Here is a 16,274-nt window from a genome sequence, read left to right on the forward strand (position 1 = left end):
GTTTTTCACATAGTTTAGCACCACTCACAGTAAAAGCAATTGCATTCCTTTTTGGTTTAGGCATTAATTCTACTCTCTGATAAAGGCGAAAATGAAAGCCTCAATATCAGGCATTTTAAGTAGAAGAGGGGCTACACGTAAGCAAAGATTTACACAGTTCATAGATATATTCAGCTCATCTGAGATCATGAGCAGTGCTATGCACATATATTTTATTTCCTGAGCTCTAGACTGCTTTCACTGAACATCCTGGAAAGGAAACAGAGAATTCAAAGGCAGGAAGTAGAGGTGAAACAGAAGAGTTAAAGCTGCCAGAGTCATTCTACATTTTGTTCTCCACTAGGAATTGCATCATTCACCTGATCACTCCTCCTACTGCCTGTTTTTAATAATTCCCTGTGCCCCCCTTCCCTGTACACCTCTCATGAGTTTAACAAGAAGGATACACACAGATCCTAGTGTTAAAACAGGCACTTACTATTCATGTAAATTTTTACTTACGTTCTGAACATGGTAAAACCCAAGGGGAGTCCCTCGACCATTGTTTTTGAGAGGTTCTGTTGAGAAAGCTTCATCATGCCGATGTAAAAAGCTTTAAAAAACAAAAAAGGAAACAAAAAAACCACCCAGAACAGTTTAGTGAAGACTGCCATGCTGTGAACCCAACACTGAAAGGAAACCCATAAATTTATTCTGCTAGAACTTTACAGGGAGTTGAGTAATGGCCTAAAGCTAGCAATACCCTAGTCTTCAGGACTACAATTCCTGTACTTGTTCTGTGTCTTTATTACTCCCATTTTTTCTCCTCTTAAGAAACTAAGCCAAAGAACACTTTCACTTGAGAGCCACTGATTTACTCAAGGGTCATACAGCTTTCATTCTAATTGCGCATATGTACAATCTAATACTGAAGTTTTCACAATAAAAACCATTGTATCAAGCAAAAACTTGAGATATCTATAACTAGTAACTGGAGAGATCACTGATTCTTAATTCATTTCTGCAAAACCTTACTTCTTAACACGAAGCTAACACAAAGCAGGTTCTGCTTGTAACAGGAATTCCAGTACTGACAGGGTATTTTTCTCTGCTACACCAAACCCACTGCCACCAACTTGAAAAGCTGGCAATCAGACCCTCCATTGCCCACTATTATTTGCACTCTCTATCAAATCATTCATCACATAATGTAAGTAAGGACAAATTCGTACTTGAACTGGCAGAAAATATCTGCATATTCAGGAAGGATGCCGCTAGCCTGGAGCACTGTCACACGGAAGGTAAACACGCTACCCAGTTTCAGGTGATCACCGATTTCTTCAGTGAATCCTTCCATAGTCATCTTTCCATCCAAGGTGGCTGACTTCAAGTCTTGGGGAAAAACAAACATCCCACATGAAATATGAAATAACTCTTTCTTTTTTTTCTTTTTTTTTTTTTTTTTTTACTTCCTTTTTCCTCCTTTCTCTTCTTAAAATATTCCTTCAGGCAACAGTATAGTCCCATCACACTTTTTTGTTTTTCTTTTGAGCCCAAATTATTTGCTGCTAATCAAAAGCTCCAAATACCTGGGAACAGCTCTTCTGCACAGTTCCTCAGGTGAACAACTCCAACATCTATCGTGTGTAACCCATCAGTTACAACTCTCCCTACCTATCACGTTCTTGAAGGACACTCAGAACCCCTTTCTATCTCTGACTGAAAGTGTCCCAGATTTCCCTTAGGTTCTCCAAAATGACTACATATTTCTTGCTTACCTAGCTCATTCATTCTGTTGATCTCCTCTGGAGGAGTGGTAACCTCTGAATTCTGTCCTTGCCCTTCCACAATTCTTAACTCTTCCAATGACAGTCCAGACCGAGTCATTGCGACTGAGGAAAAATCACTCTGAAAAATTAAATGGAGTTGTATGTAACAGGTTCCTGCAGTTTCTGGTTTTCCCATCCCCTTCTCCCCCCCGCATTACTTATTTTTCATTTAGAAGCACCAACTATTGCACTCAAAGAAACTTAACTCAATTTTAAGGCTTCTTACCTTATCAAAATATTCATTGTCGAATGAAATTTTAGCTGTGCCAGACTGTCGAATACCAGATCCATAATCTGGGGCTTCTTCATCAGCTGAAAAACAGGAAAAAAAAGAACAAACATTATGGGGAGGAGAGAGAAAAACCCTCAGAGTCATCTAAATGAAAATTCTGGTTACAATGGAAACCATTCTGTAAAGTGGAAGAGGCCTGGTTCCGGTCATCCAGTAACAGATTCGAGTAAGTGCTGGAAAAATTCATAGCAGAAATCTATCCATTATAAACTCAAGTGTGGGAAAACAACAAGACAAGCTATGAAGTTTCACCATGAATATACTTTAGAGAATTTTGAGCGTATAACAACTTCAGCACTCAATTTTGATTATTTATTTACTTCTATTTATTATATCTGAGGTGAATTAACATGCCATAGTACAACGACCCACATGGGAATGTATACTTATGTTGATTTAAAATGCCATCCAAAATTCTGTAGCCATAAACTAAGCAGTCACGCTAGCAAAGCTTCACAAGTACATGCTGTAAGTCTGAAAGGCGGTTCTGCCTGTACAATCTGTCCATTTAACCTCCTCCTCTTTGTGGACAGTAACAACATCGAGGCCTGGTTAAATGCCAGATATTTTTTCCACAGTAAATGCATGCTTGCAGGAGAAATCCCAGGATTCAGAATGTGTTCTGAAACTCTGCTTAGGGATCCAATAATGCCTTTTTTTCAAGAAATATCTCCAGTTCAATTTCTATTACCCATGGTGTATTCTATTTATTTGGATAGATAAATAGAATATTTATTTGGAAATACTTGGTCAACGTTAAGGAGACCAAACCAAGCTAGCAATGAGACTTTTGTACACATTAAAATAGATTTCACTTGCTGTTTTAGTCCCTGCCAGAGCAATTCTTGCACATCTTCAGAGTCTGAGATTTCATTATACGTTCCCATGGAGAGTGAAACTTCCAAGGTTACCCTACCTAAACAATAAAGAAATGTTGGCAGCTTGCCACTGCTAGAGAGGACAAATTATGGGAAGTATCTGTGCTCTGAACAGCATGGATAAGACATGGCAAACTACCAACAGTAAAACTCAACTAGCTCACGCCATACTGGAAAAGTATAAAATATTAGCAGCTGACTAGGAGACTGCAGTTAAGCTCAAGCACATGTACAACGGCACTGCAAAACTGGATGAAGCTGTTACCATCCCCCACATATCTATCCTTTACTTCTGAAAAGCTGATAATTCTTGGTGATTAAACAGTATGTTAAAGCAGCTTCTAAGTCTCAACACATTTTAGTGAGGCAATGAAATGGAAAACTGCTGATGTCTGTTTATACTATGCTGAAAACTGTCAGCTCAGGAACTTCTTCACATGCTATTCAGTCAGAAAATGGAGGAGCACATTTCTGAGTATTATTAAAAAGGACAGTTCGAGAAGAGCAAACATGCGGTACATTTAACTTTTCTGCAAGTCATCACAACTATCAAACTTGCATATACCCTTGTGCACTATTTATACTGGGTGCCAGAAATAAAACCTTTGCTTTATTATTGGTTTTTAGACTTGCTGACACTAGTTAGCCCTTTCACTGTCTTAAAAAGCAGTGTTGCATTAGTTGCCAGGTAGAATCTTCAGCTGTCAAGACCATCACTTCAGAAGTTTCTGATCAGTAGCACTATTCTCAGATTTAGTCACGCTTGGTCCATACGATTCACATCACACCAATGAAAAAAATCCAAAAGCAAAATAATAATAAAGAATAAGTGTTTTTGTAACACTAAAATTATTCAGGTTTGTTTGACTGCTTTTTAAAGCTGCAGCTATTCATAGTGTACCAAAGAGTTGCAATGTAAAGCTCTCAGAGTATCTCACCTGCTATAGCTTGCACTGCTACTCGCAGAAATCCTCGTACTTCTCCTTTCTCACTAACAACAGCTACTCTGTGAATAAGAGGCACCGGGTACAGCAGATTGCTCAGGTATACAAATGCTCTGGTAACAGGAAGGAAAGAAAACACAAACAACATTAGGCAATCATTTGCAAAACCAGACTGCAGTATTTGGTTGGCTAATGGGACATTCAAATCTTCAGACAGTCTACTTTACTCCATCTATTAGACCTGCACTGCAGTCCTGTAGCCATATTGTCCACACAGAGCTCTTCAGCAGTGTCAAAGCTAAGTAAAGCCACAAAATGCTTCAAACCAGAGTATACTGGAGACACAGGGCTTATATTAGTGAGTTACAAAACGTATGAAGGAGACGATTTAAGATGATGGCTTTATAAAAGGTAATTTTGATTGCACTAGCGTTGTAAATGGAGCTGTTAGCAAGATGGTAGAAGTCTACTAAGGAACTACTGATGATAAAGAATTGTTTGAGTTTTCCACCGCAGGAGTGTAGTTTGAAGTGATAAATTAAAAGGGAATTGATCTACTGTGTTCACGCAGCCTCAAATATTTTACTGAACATATTAAAACACTCTTCAAAACAGATTGACTGAATGTTTCCTCTCTTCTACACACATTTGGTAACACTGTATACAGAGTAATGAGAAATCCCCAGTAAATCCCAAGTTGTCTCTTAGGTTTCTTGGAAGATTCACTGAGTGTACGGAGAGTGGAAGACCGATAGTCTTCGCAGCTGAGTATCTTTAGGAGTAGTATATTTGTTTCTTTAAAAAAAAAAAACCCAAACCAAACAACAAACCACCACAACAGTACTCTAGAGCAATCATTTAGAAATTACAGCGTACAACAGGAAAAGCAGCATTGAGGCCCAGTACTGGATGATCCTGCCATACACTAACTTTTAAAGGTATATACAAGCAGGGTCTATTTTGGAACAATAAAGTTAACATGTTTTATTGTACAGACTTTCAATTAAAGGTTAGACTAAAGTTATTAAGTTATTTGACATGTCTGCAATGAATTGCAAAAGTTCTTAGAGCACCACACTTCAGTGTGATTAGCTTGAGCAAAACTTTAAATGTTGGGAAGCCTCACAAGTCAGGTAAAGAATGGCTCTCAACAAGGGGAAAAAAATGGAAGGCTTTATTTATTGAGCTGTTTCAGACTTCAGAGGAGTACTGAGATGCACAGAAGTTTAACCAAGATTTACCAGTCATTAAAGCGACTAACCAAATATGTATGTAATTATTATTAATTTAAGCATATTAAATTATACTAAACACCAGTCATTTGTTTAACTGGATTTCTGTCTTGCAGTCCTTTGTATTAGTCTTTATTATTAAGTAGAATTAATTCCTCAATTTTATAACTGTTATTGTTTAATATTCATAGGGGAAGTCCTGCATGACAAAAGAGGACTGAGAGAGAAGTCAAGATGTTCACTGCCTCTGCCTGGAGACATCAGCTCTAAAATCTGTTCTGTGAACACAGCAAGACTGATCCAAATTCAGTTCCTTGTGGCACACAGCTAAGGACCAAAGTTAGAAAAGCTAAGTGTTTCTCCTTGGGTTCACATGCCCGTTCCCCAAATGAATGAATTATCTTGAAATGACAAGGTAGTCAAACAGGTGTCAGTTGTGAACCAAAGAGACAAAAATAATGCTACTAGAAACAAGGTGGTGACAAGATGCAACACAGAATGATTAATAAGGCTATAAAAGTAGCAAAAAAAAAAAAAAGAATACAACAAAAAGAACAACTGCAATGTAACACTTCGCTAAGATTAGGATCTAATTCTTTTTCAGTCTGCTCCAAAGTGAGGTAAGCACTGACAAAGCAAGGGAAGGGAGAAGAGACTAAATTTAAAGTAACAAAATATGAAGTTTAATTTTCTTTTTTTTTCCTTTTAAGAAAACATTTTCATTTTCAGCTTTGAAATTTCAGGGGGTGCTCATTTAAGAAAGCAGCATCCCACCATAAAAGAGAACTGTCCCCCATGCTAACAAACTGGAATCATTTACTTGGACTGGACCAGGGATGGAGCTCAGGAAGGTACATACTCATATGCTCAACATGAAAAAAACCACACGCAGTTTGAAAACCACATTTCAAGCTAGGAAGAACGGACATTTTTCCCCAACAGAAAGGAATCTAAATAGCCTTGCATTCATATGTATACAGTAAGAGACAGTTTCACTAATAGAGGCAGTCAGTACAGAAGCCTTCCTACTTCAAAGCCAAACTAATGGAAAGGGAACGCATTAACTGCATGAAAAATAAAAATATATTTTTGTTTGCATGGCTAAAGTTCTGAAGCTGCTGTCCAACACAAGACAGTCAAAGCATGCAGCTTTATTAGCAACTACAATTTTGTCACCTCAGTAAAATGACAATCCCAAAGAAAAAATATTTCTCATCTTCCTTAACTTCCTTCCATCCAGTCTCCTAGCTCACTGGAATCACTTTAACTTAGAGAAAGAAAAGCACATAATGCAAAAAGCTTTAAGCTTCCTGTTGGTGATGAAAATGCTGGATCTCTTCTGTAGAATGGAGAGCAATAGCACATTTGCTGTACAGAGAAAATCGCTGGTTTATGCAGCAATACTGCCTTCCAGTGCCATTCCGTCTGCTTCATCACAAGACAGTATCAAATTAGGAGTGGATGAAATCTTATGGTTATCCTCCTCCTCCTCCCACATCCGGGAGGTCTCCCACTCCCCAGACATCCCATATGCAAGTGTCCCCCTGCACCTTAGCCCAGCAGACTGAAAGAGGGGGAGCTATATTAGCAGAAAGATTGGTGAGGTAAAATGGCATACTCACAACAAAACTAGAAATGAAATTTAACAAACACAATTTTTTTTTTAAATCAAAACAAAAACAACAGAACTCAGAATGATGACAGATTTTTTTTTTACATAAACACATCAATTGAAGATTTAAATGAAATATCCCATAGTCCTCTCCCACCTCCCTTAAAAACAGCAAATGCTTGATATATCACGCCATTAAATAGAATCAGCCTTAAAGACAGCCCAGCATGCCAGAAGAGATGGCTAAAGGGACCAGCTCTTTTTTCCCTTTTCTTTAACAATTATAGTACAAATAAAAGACATTCACAGCACAGAGAGAGGAGAAAAAAAACCACTGTGATGCCCATGGAGTTGAATAACTACGTGATCAGTTTCTCCTCCTCTCCTTTGTGATCTGGACTCATTATTGCCGATGACCCCCCGAAAATATTTAAAATTATTCTATTTTTGTCCTACATGTTCCACAACACGTAAAACAGTACCGTTAAAATCATTAAAGAACTTTGGTTTTGTTATAAATTGAACGCTACCTTGTGCTCGAGACAATATCTACGTAGCTGGACATACCCCCTGATACTTGTAAGACACACTGTTCAAAAGTAGAATTCTCAGGCTAGAAGACACTGAGGGATCAAAATAGTTTCAACTCAGCGGCCCAAACAGCCTAACGGCTTTCAGCCGACAGAATCAGCACAATAGAAGAACAGGAATAGAAACAGAACAGAAACCAACAACGGGGAAAAAGTCATTCAGCTGTCTGCTCAGAGGTAACACAAACTAAGTTTCACTCCTCCTCAACACAATTTACAACCCAGATAGAGTTCCTTAATGTGTGCAGCTTACATGGGTCAGGCTAGCACCCTTAACTGCTGCGGCTTCACATCTCTGTCTATAGAGACAGAGCTCAGTATTCTTTCTAATGCATGGAAATGGGAAGCAAGTTGTGTAATTGCCAGGAAGCACGACTGTTTTCATTAGACACTGTATTTGCTCAGCTTGTGTTGTGCTTCCTGAAGAGTTTGTGAAATGAAGATGAATAGCTCCACTTTTTCCCAAGCACTGAAGGTCCTGCTCTGAAAGAACATGCACAACAGGAGAGAGCATGCTGAGTATGCCAGCACTGCTACAAGAAAGCAGTCCTAGCCATTACAAGCAGCGCACATATGCTTTAACTAGCTGACAACCACTTCCAAGCCAGTTAAGACAGCTTTCCCAAACTGACTCTTGCGGATGAGATTAACCTGGAAGAATTAAATTTTATAATACACGTTATCAGACACTGCACATAAAGGCCCAACTTCACGGAGATCAGACTAATGCAATTTCTTGCATCTTTAGTAATCATCATTTTTGTTTCAAATACTAGATCAAGGAAGTTCCAAGTTTTAATTGCAGTTTGTAAATAGGTCCGCTGAACACAAAGAATGAGGTTAGACGATACAGCTAAACTGATCTAGAAGTTTGATAAAAGACTGACAAATTCAGCCCCTCATTTTCACAAATAATGCAATCAAGTTTCCTGCATTTGAGGAAGCTGCAAAAAGATCCTGCCTTCCTGACCACGAAGTCTTCCCTGCTTACAGTCACAGAGAAGCATAAAGCCAAGCTCTGGCCCCTTGCCCTTTGCTCCTCCCTCTGCCAGCCATGGAGGCTTAGCCCCTCTTCTGCACTGCGCCGCTGGTAACCACCTCCCTTACTGTTTGGTAAAACAGACCGGCTTACAGAGTGATCAAATAAGCAAAAAAAGCATAACTGGGGAGGGGGAGCAGACAAGAGGGGAGCAAAGTCACTAAACAAAATCTTTCTATTTCTTGTCACGAGTAACATGTTTGAACAAGACTATCTGTGAAGAAATGGTGCAAAGTCCTATATTTTTTTAACACAATTTGCTAACCACAGGCTGAGGTCTGATAATGCCTTAATCCTATCTAGGTTGGCAAAACAGAAAATACTCTAAAATATATTAAGCAAACTTGTTTCAGAAATTCAAGCATAGTGCATGGGGAAAGCACTGCTAAGTGCCACCAGCCAGTGAATTTTAATTACAGTGACCTTTCACTACATAATACTTGCTACCAAGAGACATTCATAATCTGAGAAGCCAAATAATCTCAGAGAGTACTCTTTTCCTCATCCAGAAAGGAGCATTCTTCTTTCTCCTCATGCCATCTTTTCTCTTCAGACACAGAGGATGTTAGGTGATTTTATAAAAAATTGATTTATTGAACTGGTATTAAGGACTTTCCACCATACTCTGAGATTCTCTTCTACAGGGAAAAAAACACATACTACAACACTATCTTAGTGATCTTCCAATGGCTAAATAGACCATTCTATGAATAACACTTAAATACTGTACACAAGCAAAACCACATTCATTCTATGTTGTGACAGTTATCTAGAAATAGATTTACTCATATTGTCGCATCTAAGGGTTATTTTCTCAATTACTGTTTAGGTCTTCATGGCCTCTGACGTGGGAATTTAAAACTTAATGTTAAACTACACTCATTCTCTGGCAATCCCAATTTATGTATATAGATATTTTGGCTGGCTTGACAGATATTCTATGCAGCACAAGGCAAACCCACTGCGGTCTACAGCAAGAGCTGGTCCCTTTTGGCCATTCTCACAGTAACCTCACCAACCTTCCCACTAAAATGAACCAAGGGGATCGGTCGTAAAACGGGTCGCGCCCATCATTGAAGAGGTCTGATCCCTCCTCAGTTCCAACGTCGGAGCCCGTATCATCCACAAAGGCCTCATCATCAAAGTCCTCCATCTCATCCTGCTGCTCATCAGCCAGTTCAGTGATGTCGGAGTCAGCCGTGGAGAAAGTGGGGGAGGGCGTGCGATCAGCAAGACGCTCATTCACGCAGCCATGGAATATGGGGGAGCTAGATATCAGTTAATGGAATACCAATTAACAGAGTGAGGGGAAAGAAGAACGCTTCATTTAACAGCCGTCTGTTGCCATCAGCACAGAGACCACCTGAACAACAAGCAAAGGCTTCAAACCATCTGGAATGCAATGAAACGTAAGGGAAGGGATTGCTAACAAAGTCAGAAAAAAGAGTACCCTTGAATTGAGCAGAAAGCAAATGAAAAATGAATATAAACATGGCCGAACATACAGATATTGAGAGCACATCCGTTTAACAGAGCTACAATTCTTATTTCCACCATGTAGCATTTTTGTAAATAAAAATATTGTGAAGATGCAGTCGACGTCAGGAATGTTGAAGAATCCCATCAGATATTAGGTATTTCCAAAGGGTATGACCAGACTATATGAACCACATATACAAGTAAGGCCCTGGGCCACTTTTCCCATCAGTTTCCAGTGTTCTTCATATTCTCACAGCTATGCTCCAGTGACTTTAGATAGAACTTAGCTAGCTACCCTTATTTAAAGATAAAATTATAACTTACTAAGGGTTCAGTCCAACTCTACAAGGTTACACCAGAACTGGCATCATTCCAAAGAGCATTTTCTGCTCTTCACCATATTTTAAGTCTATCAGAAATCCCTGAAAGACGACACACACAACTAACACTAGTGGCCGTACAGTTTATAACCACATTCAAAGTCAAAGTTCACCCAGAACTGACCAGAGTTACCAGCGTACCAGCAGTCGAGATTATTGTCACATACCTTCCAACCAGCTTGAACCAATGAAATCGATCATAAAAGGGGTCACTGCCTGTCATAGTGCTTTCACTGTCATCCTGTGTGTTAGATGCCATTTCCCCAGCTCTGTCATACATCTCACGCATGAGGTCCAACCTCTGCCTGCACAGAAGAAAGTAGGATTAAAAAGTAAGTAGAGTGAATTAAAAAAAGCAGAGAACACGAAGTGGGGTACACTGACTTCACCTATACCAAATTACACATAGGAGAGTGAGAATAAAGAACATGAGTCCGTACCGCTGAGTTCAGTACTGTACGAATTCTCTGATGTGTTAAGGATTCTGGGAAAAATTTTGTAGGCTAAGCCCACAAACCACTAGGCAAGGTCACTGCAGAAGCTTACGTAAATCTTGGATTTCATTCAAACTTCTAAATATTCTTCTCTCACATCTACTGCTGGCATATTTTTGCTTCCTTTTTTGCATCAGACAGTGTCACTGAGTAATTTAGGCAGTTTTTTATATTCCACTCCAAAAATGTTGGCATTTTGATTCAAAAGTGAACTGATTCTATTACAGACATATTTATTTATTTTATTGACGAAAACAAGTGTTTCACACTGCAAGATCCTTCCTCTGGAAGTTATTAGTGGAAAAAAGGCCTTTGGTCAGTATTTAGAGTAGGGAAAAGACAAATGCCTTTTGCCTATCTGCAAGAATATTATGAAAATAATTTACATTCAGAATTTGTGCAGCTTCCATAGAAATAGAATCTTCTTTATTTAAGCTTTTTAATATGACTTAAGCCTTATACTACTAAGTTTTATAAAAGCAGGTGGCAAGGAAACCTTCGCAGTGAAAGAAACATGAAAAAAATTAATGCAGAGATGAGCTGTGATGAGCCTTACGAGACTTGAAAAATAAAATTTAACCTGAAGTTACAAAAATTAAATGTGGAGGCAAAGTAAGATGCTGGAGAACAAATGCACTTGTTTAAAGAATCTAGAAAGCTGGTATTTAAAACATACCACACTGTCTGGGAAGCTGGCATTTGGGAAGACAGAGAAAAACAAGTACAACGGAGCACAAACGGCAAGGGGTGAAATTTTTCAGCTAAGCTCCTTGGATATATGGCATTTTGTCCTCCAGTAATATTTACATACTTGAGTTTTTCTAAGGACCAGTAATGTGTTGCTCCATTCTTCAGATCCTGGACTTCCACAGCTACCACTGTACGTGGGAAAGGCCTATTGTCCTGGGTCTTCTCCAGCTCGGTGGGCAAAAGCTCTGGTGGCAGCGGTGAGTAGAGGGTGTCTGTCAGCAGGACAAACTGAAACTGCACCTGAACAGAAACAGAAAAATTACTTTAGTTCTGAGGAGTCAGATACCAGCATCAGAAAGGGGACAAAGACCTAACCTAAGGCATTGTAGGAAGCTGGCTTAACTTTCATCTCTATGGACAGCTTCAGGGGCTTTTTTTTAATCCTGCCTCTGTCTAAGCGGCATAAAACATATTTTCCAGTGGAGTACACATATCTTGCCTTTATCGTCACACCTAGCAGAGGTCTGGAAAACTCTAGACCTAGCACATCCTGCAGCACCCACTTCTCTTGGAAAGATGAATGACCGCATGAAGTTAAAAGCAAAATGGAAAAGACAGGGCCCTGGGGCACGTACATGTGTTTATGATCCTGACAGGAACAGCATAAGGGAAATGAAGAGGAGGAGAATCTATCAACCAGATTTGCCTGGGATGTTCATCCAGCCAGAAGACTAAATCAGAGACTCACAATTTTCTGAAGCCTTTTAAAGCCCAAACCAATAAGCAAGAAACATGTAACTCTAAAGACAAGTAACTCTGAGCATTCGAAGCAGGATTATACACTCAAAACTGATGAGTCAGAAAATTCAAAAAGATACTCTGCATGTCCCTACCTTTTTCTTTAACTCTACGCTGATTGCATTGGCCTCTTTCAGATATACTGCATTTCCCCAGAGTTGGTCCCTCAGTGAAGTGAACTGGTGAAATTTCCACTTCCTGAAAGCCCACTGGGCAAGTTCATACTCATGTCGCGTCCAGGGCACTAGGACAAGCAAAGAAACAGAGAAATAAACACTGTGGCTTCTTCTCCAAACCATCACATGCAGTATCTAATACTCGTGCTGACTGTGTCATCAAGTTCTCAACACCTTTGCTGGAAGAGAATAACAGAAAACAAAAACCTGCATTTTTATTATTCAGTGAGGAAAAACTGGATTCAGATTTCCTCATCACTAGCACTGGAGATACAATCATCAAGTAAGGAGATGTGGAACAGAGGAAACATAATAAATTCTACTCCTAGTATTTTAAATTAGTTAAAAATTATTAAAGCCAAATACTGAAATAGTGGAAGGAAAGCAAGTATTATGAGAATAATAAATCATCTACTGTCCAGAAGGGCGTTATACAGACCGTATGAATTCTAAGAATTCCTACCAAGGAGAAAAAAGAAACTTCAAAATCAAAACAAGGAAACAAAGGCAACAGTATTATTTTGGTTTAAGATGTCTGAACTCTGTTAGCGCCAAGAAGAAATCGATTCCTTCGAATTCAAGACAAAATAATCAAAGCTTGTAGTTAAACTAATCTAGTTTGTGCATCAATTGAATTTGGGGATGTATATCCACTGTTTATGTAGAACTTACTCTACAAATAGGTAATTTATAACTTTAATCTGTGAATATTACAGATCAAGAAGTTCTGAAGAGTTCTGCAGCTTTCCAAAGCAAATTTTCTATTGCAAGAGATATTATAGGAACTGTCCCTTTAGCCTTGGCTATGTCCAAATTTTTTTTAGCGTCAGACCCACCTTCTTCCTCTTCTTCTTCTTCCTCTGTCGTTTCAGCTGCCAAGGATCGTGTCTCTACCTGCTTCTGTAAGGCCTGCAGCTTACTCTCATAGTCCTGTGGGGAGAGAGGAGATACCGTGTAGGAGGACAGACAAAAGCAAGGAGAACAGTTAAGAGAGACTAACACCTCAGATGGAGTGACAGACAGAGAACAAATACATAAAGACATTTCCATTAATGCTCAGAGGTCACATACCAACATCTATGTTTTAGTATGATCTGTCCTTGAAAAAGAGAGAAAACAGAGGCCAATACAATTAAGATAGTAGTTTTGTTTTTTAAAATCGTCAGATATACATGCTCATAGTATCTGTAAGAGGGAAAGGTTTGGGGTTGGTTTTGGTTTTTTGGGTTTTTTTTTTGTGGCTTTTTTTTTTCTAAGGACTGGAAAAGGGAAATTTTTTGGGAACCTGCTTGCTGCTTTCAAGGAGGTAGGAAAGAGGCAGAAACAGAGAGAAAGTACAGAAAAATTCAAAAGGGTAGGATTATTCACCTTCATTTTCTCAAACAGAAGGATTAACAGCACCACTGATTTGCCTTTTGATACAAAAAAATTTATTTCAGAAAAAAAATAAAGACATTTTGTTTTCCATTAGATTTTCCTCTTGGAATGCAAGCATAACTCTCACATGTGTATTTAATATATCAGAAGATGAAAAAATACCACCACCCTGGCAAGTGGGCAGAGAAGCCTGGGCAGAGGCTTCCCCGCAAGGAGCACTTTAACAATACCTTCTGGCGCAAGAGAATTTTCTTCCTGTTCAGCATAATCACGCCTCGAAATAAATGCTACTAAGACATAAAGACCCTTTGATTATTTGTTGGTAAAACAAATACAAATTCAAGGTGTTTAGAACAGACACAGTCCCTGTGCTCCTGGTCTCAGAGCCTACCTCACTACCGTATTTTATTTTTTGAAGATAATCCTTTGGCATATATTACACAAATTAAGCTGGCTTCTCAAAAATTTTGTACAAGAGTTGCAACAACAATTCACTAAGAGTGTTACAGAGTTCTTAAGGACTTGAGTACTTGAAGGCACTCATCTTGTATTCCAACCTTCTCTCTTCCACAGTTCCAAATCCCAAAACTCTTCTCCAATGCACTGCCTGCAGTAATACATTCTTAAGACTAGCAGCTATAGAAGGAAAGCTTTACACTTTCCTACCATCCTGTTTAAGCATCCCGCCTAAACAGCTACACTACTTGGTTTTCATACAGCATGTGCCATGCCACTGCCATGGTGTGACTGCATCAATTAACACAAGGTCAGCCAGAAAGACCTTTAGATGGTATTTGGGAGATAAACCTGAAGTACATTCCTTTAAGTTTGTAAGTAATGTTTCCTGTAGGTAGCATTTAAAAACTGCAGCTGTGCTCTTCGAAAGTGCAGAATTTTCAATACCATTAATTCAATGCCCATGACCTTTAGGCAGAGAAACCTGGACTATTAAAGATATATGGCTTTTGTATGAGGGCTGCCTTTTAATTTTCTAGTTTCCTCTTGAAATTTTATTTGGCTAAAATGCTCCTTCTTCTTCATTTGTGTCTGCTCCATTCACTCTAAGATGGCTACATACTTCCAGTGTACGGAAACCTTAACCCAGCAGCAAAAGAACTAGAGACAAAACAAACATACCCTTCTTTTGATATGCGTTCTGAAATTCTTAATGATTCACCAAAAGCTATTCTAGACTCAATGAGGAGTTTCAGGCTTATCTACAGTTCTGAAATACCCCGCATCCTCTTAAAAACTCATTAATATAAAGGCATTCTCTGTGATCTTTCCCCCCCATCCATGTAGATATTGCTATTACATTTGAAACCACTATAAAACATGTCAGATGCGAAGTGGCAGAACCAAGCTTCTCTTACTTGCAAGGAAGGGCAAAATAATTTGTTTTCCCTGTAGTCTGAAGCAGATAATCTGAGGGTGTCATTCTGAGTGGCTAGATTGTAGAAATGAAGAAATGAAAAGCTCTTCAAATAGCGTTTAAGTAGAATCTTTGATCAGATTCTTTTGGGGAAACTGAAAAGCTGCAGAGGGAATCGTCAAAAAGATCAGGAGCGTTCCACTGTGAAAAGTCTACTTCCAGCATGAAAAACCCAGGCACATTAAATCCATTCAGAGGCAAAGACCTGCTTCTTGTCTTCTCTATTTTCAGACTTGTGAGCCAAACATGCATATCTTCTGTACATTTAAATACCTAAATAAATAAATGCTTAAAATAAGCAGACACTTTTTATTGACTCCACACTAACAAACATTAGTTTTAAAACTAAGTAAAAGAATTGAAGTTTGTTTTTCCATAATGAAAACAAGAAATAGGTACCATTGCCCTAAGCAGAAAAACAGGGCTAAGATTGCCTCCTGGCACTTGATACCACAGTAGTATTTAAAAATAATAGGCACTGAGCAACAGCTGAAGGATGAATTTCAGGTTGGTTCACACAGAAGGTGCACAGAGCGCACTCTAAAAGGGCTTGGTTTGCTCTGCTGAGAGATTGGTCAGCTCTCCAGGTAAGCATTTCCAGATCTGATTAGTGATAATACACACATAATTGTTAGTACCAATGTAAAGGTGCCTCAACTGCTAGGAAAGAAAAAAACCTGCATGTAGCAGCTGCCCTGAAGGTCCATGCCCCAGACTCCCTGGAACCCAATGCATACTGTTGTACAGCTTCTAACTGGTCGATATCATTAGCTCTGTGAATGTGGAGAAAGGGAATGCAAAGTTTATTTTGCTCAGGGGCCTGGAAATACCTAAAGCCACAATCATCAGTTTTTTCTAAAAACAGAAAAAAAAAAATTTTTTTAAAAAGTCATACACAGAGTAGGCCAAGCTTTTTAAGACCAGACTGGACCAGCTTTTTAAGCAGAACACTGTACCATAACAACTTAAGAGTCTTTGGATCTACGTGATGTCTGCACAGGTACTGTAGTGTGTCATTCCCTTCTGCATTTGAAGTATACAAAAAAGTCAGCT

At 38.9% G+C, this 16,274-nt stretch overlaps 1 protein-coding gene across 9 annotated transcripts in view; it reads right to left on the bottom strand.

Moving 5' to 3' along the window:
* KIF1B (kinesin family member 1B) overlaps positions 1-16,274 on the bottom strand; it is a 97,307-nt gene that overhangs the window by 22,968 nt on the left and 58,065 nt on the right. For 6 of the 9 annotated variants that reach the window (XM_075114415.1, XM_075114413.1, XM_075114411.1 and 3 more), the window contains 10 exons: positions 13,249-13,342; positions 12,332-12,480; positions 11,560-11,738; positions 10,422-10,559; positions 9,415-9,663; positions 3,917-4,035; positions 2,035-2,120; positions 1,758-1,887; positions 1,212-1,371; positions 502-592 (listed from right to left, as the gene is read on the bottom strand). In XM_075114415.1, the coding sequence (XP_074970516.1) occupies positions 502-592; positions 1,212-1,371; positions 1,758-1,887; positions 2,035-2,120; positions 3,917-4,035; positions 9,415-9,663; positions 10,422-10,559; positions 11,560-11,738; positions 12,332-12,480; positions 13,249-13,342 (1,395 nt within the window). The remainder of the gene's footprint in view (positions 1-501; positions 593-1,211; positions 1,372-1,757; positions 1,888-2,034; positions 2,121-3,916; positions 4,036-9,414; positions 9,664-10,421; positions 10,560-11,559; positions 11,739-12,331; positions 12,481-13,248; positions 13,343-16,274) is intronic. The other 3 variants (XM_075114418.1, XM_075114417.1, XM_075114416.1) reach the window with 1 other exon arrangement.

The sequence above is a fragment of the Phalacrocorax aristotelis genome, chromosome 19 (assembly GCF_949628215.1).
Source record: "Phalacrocorax aristotelis chromosome 19, bGulAri2.1, whole genome shotgun sequence".
NCBI lineage: Eukaryota > Metazoa > Chordata > Aves > Suliformes > Phalacrocoracidae > Phalacrocorax > Phalacrocorax aristotelis.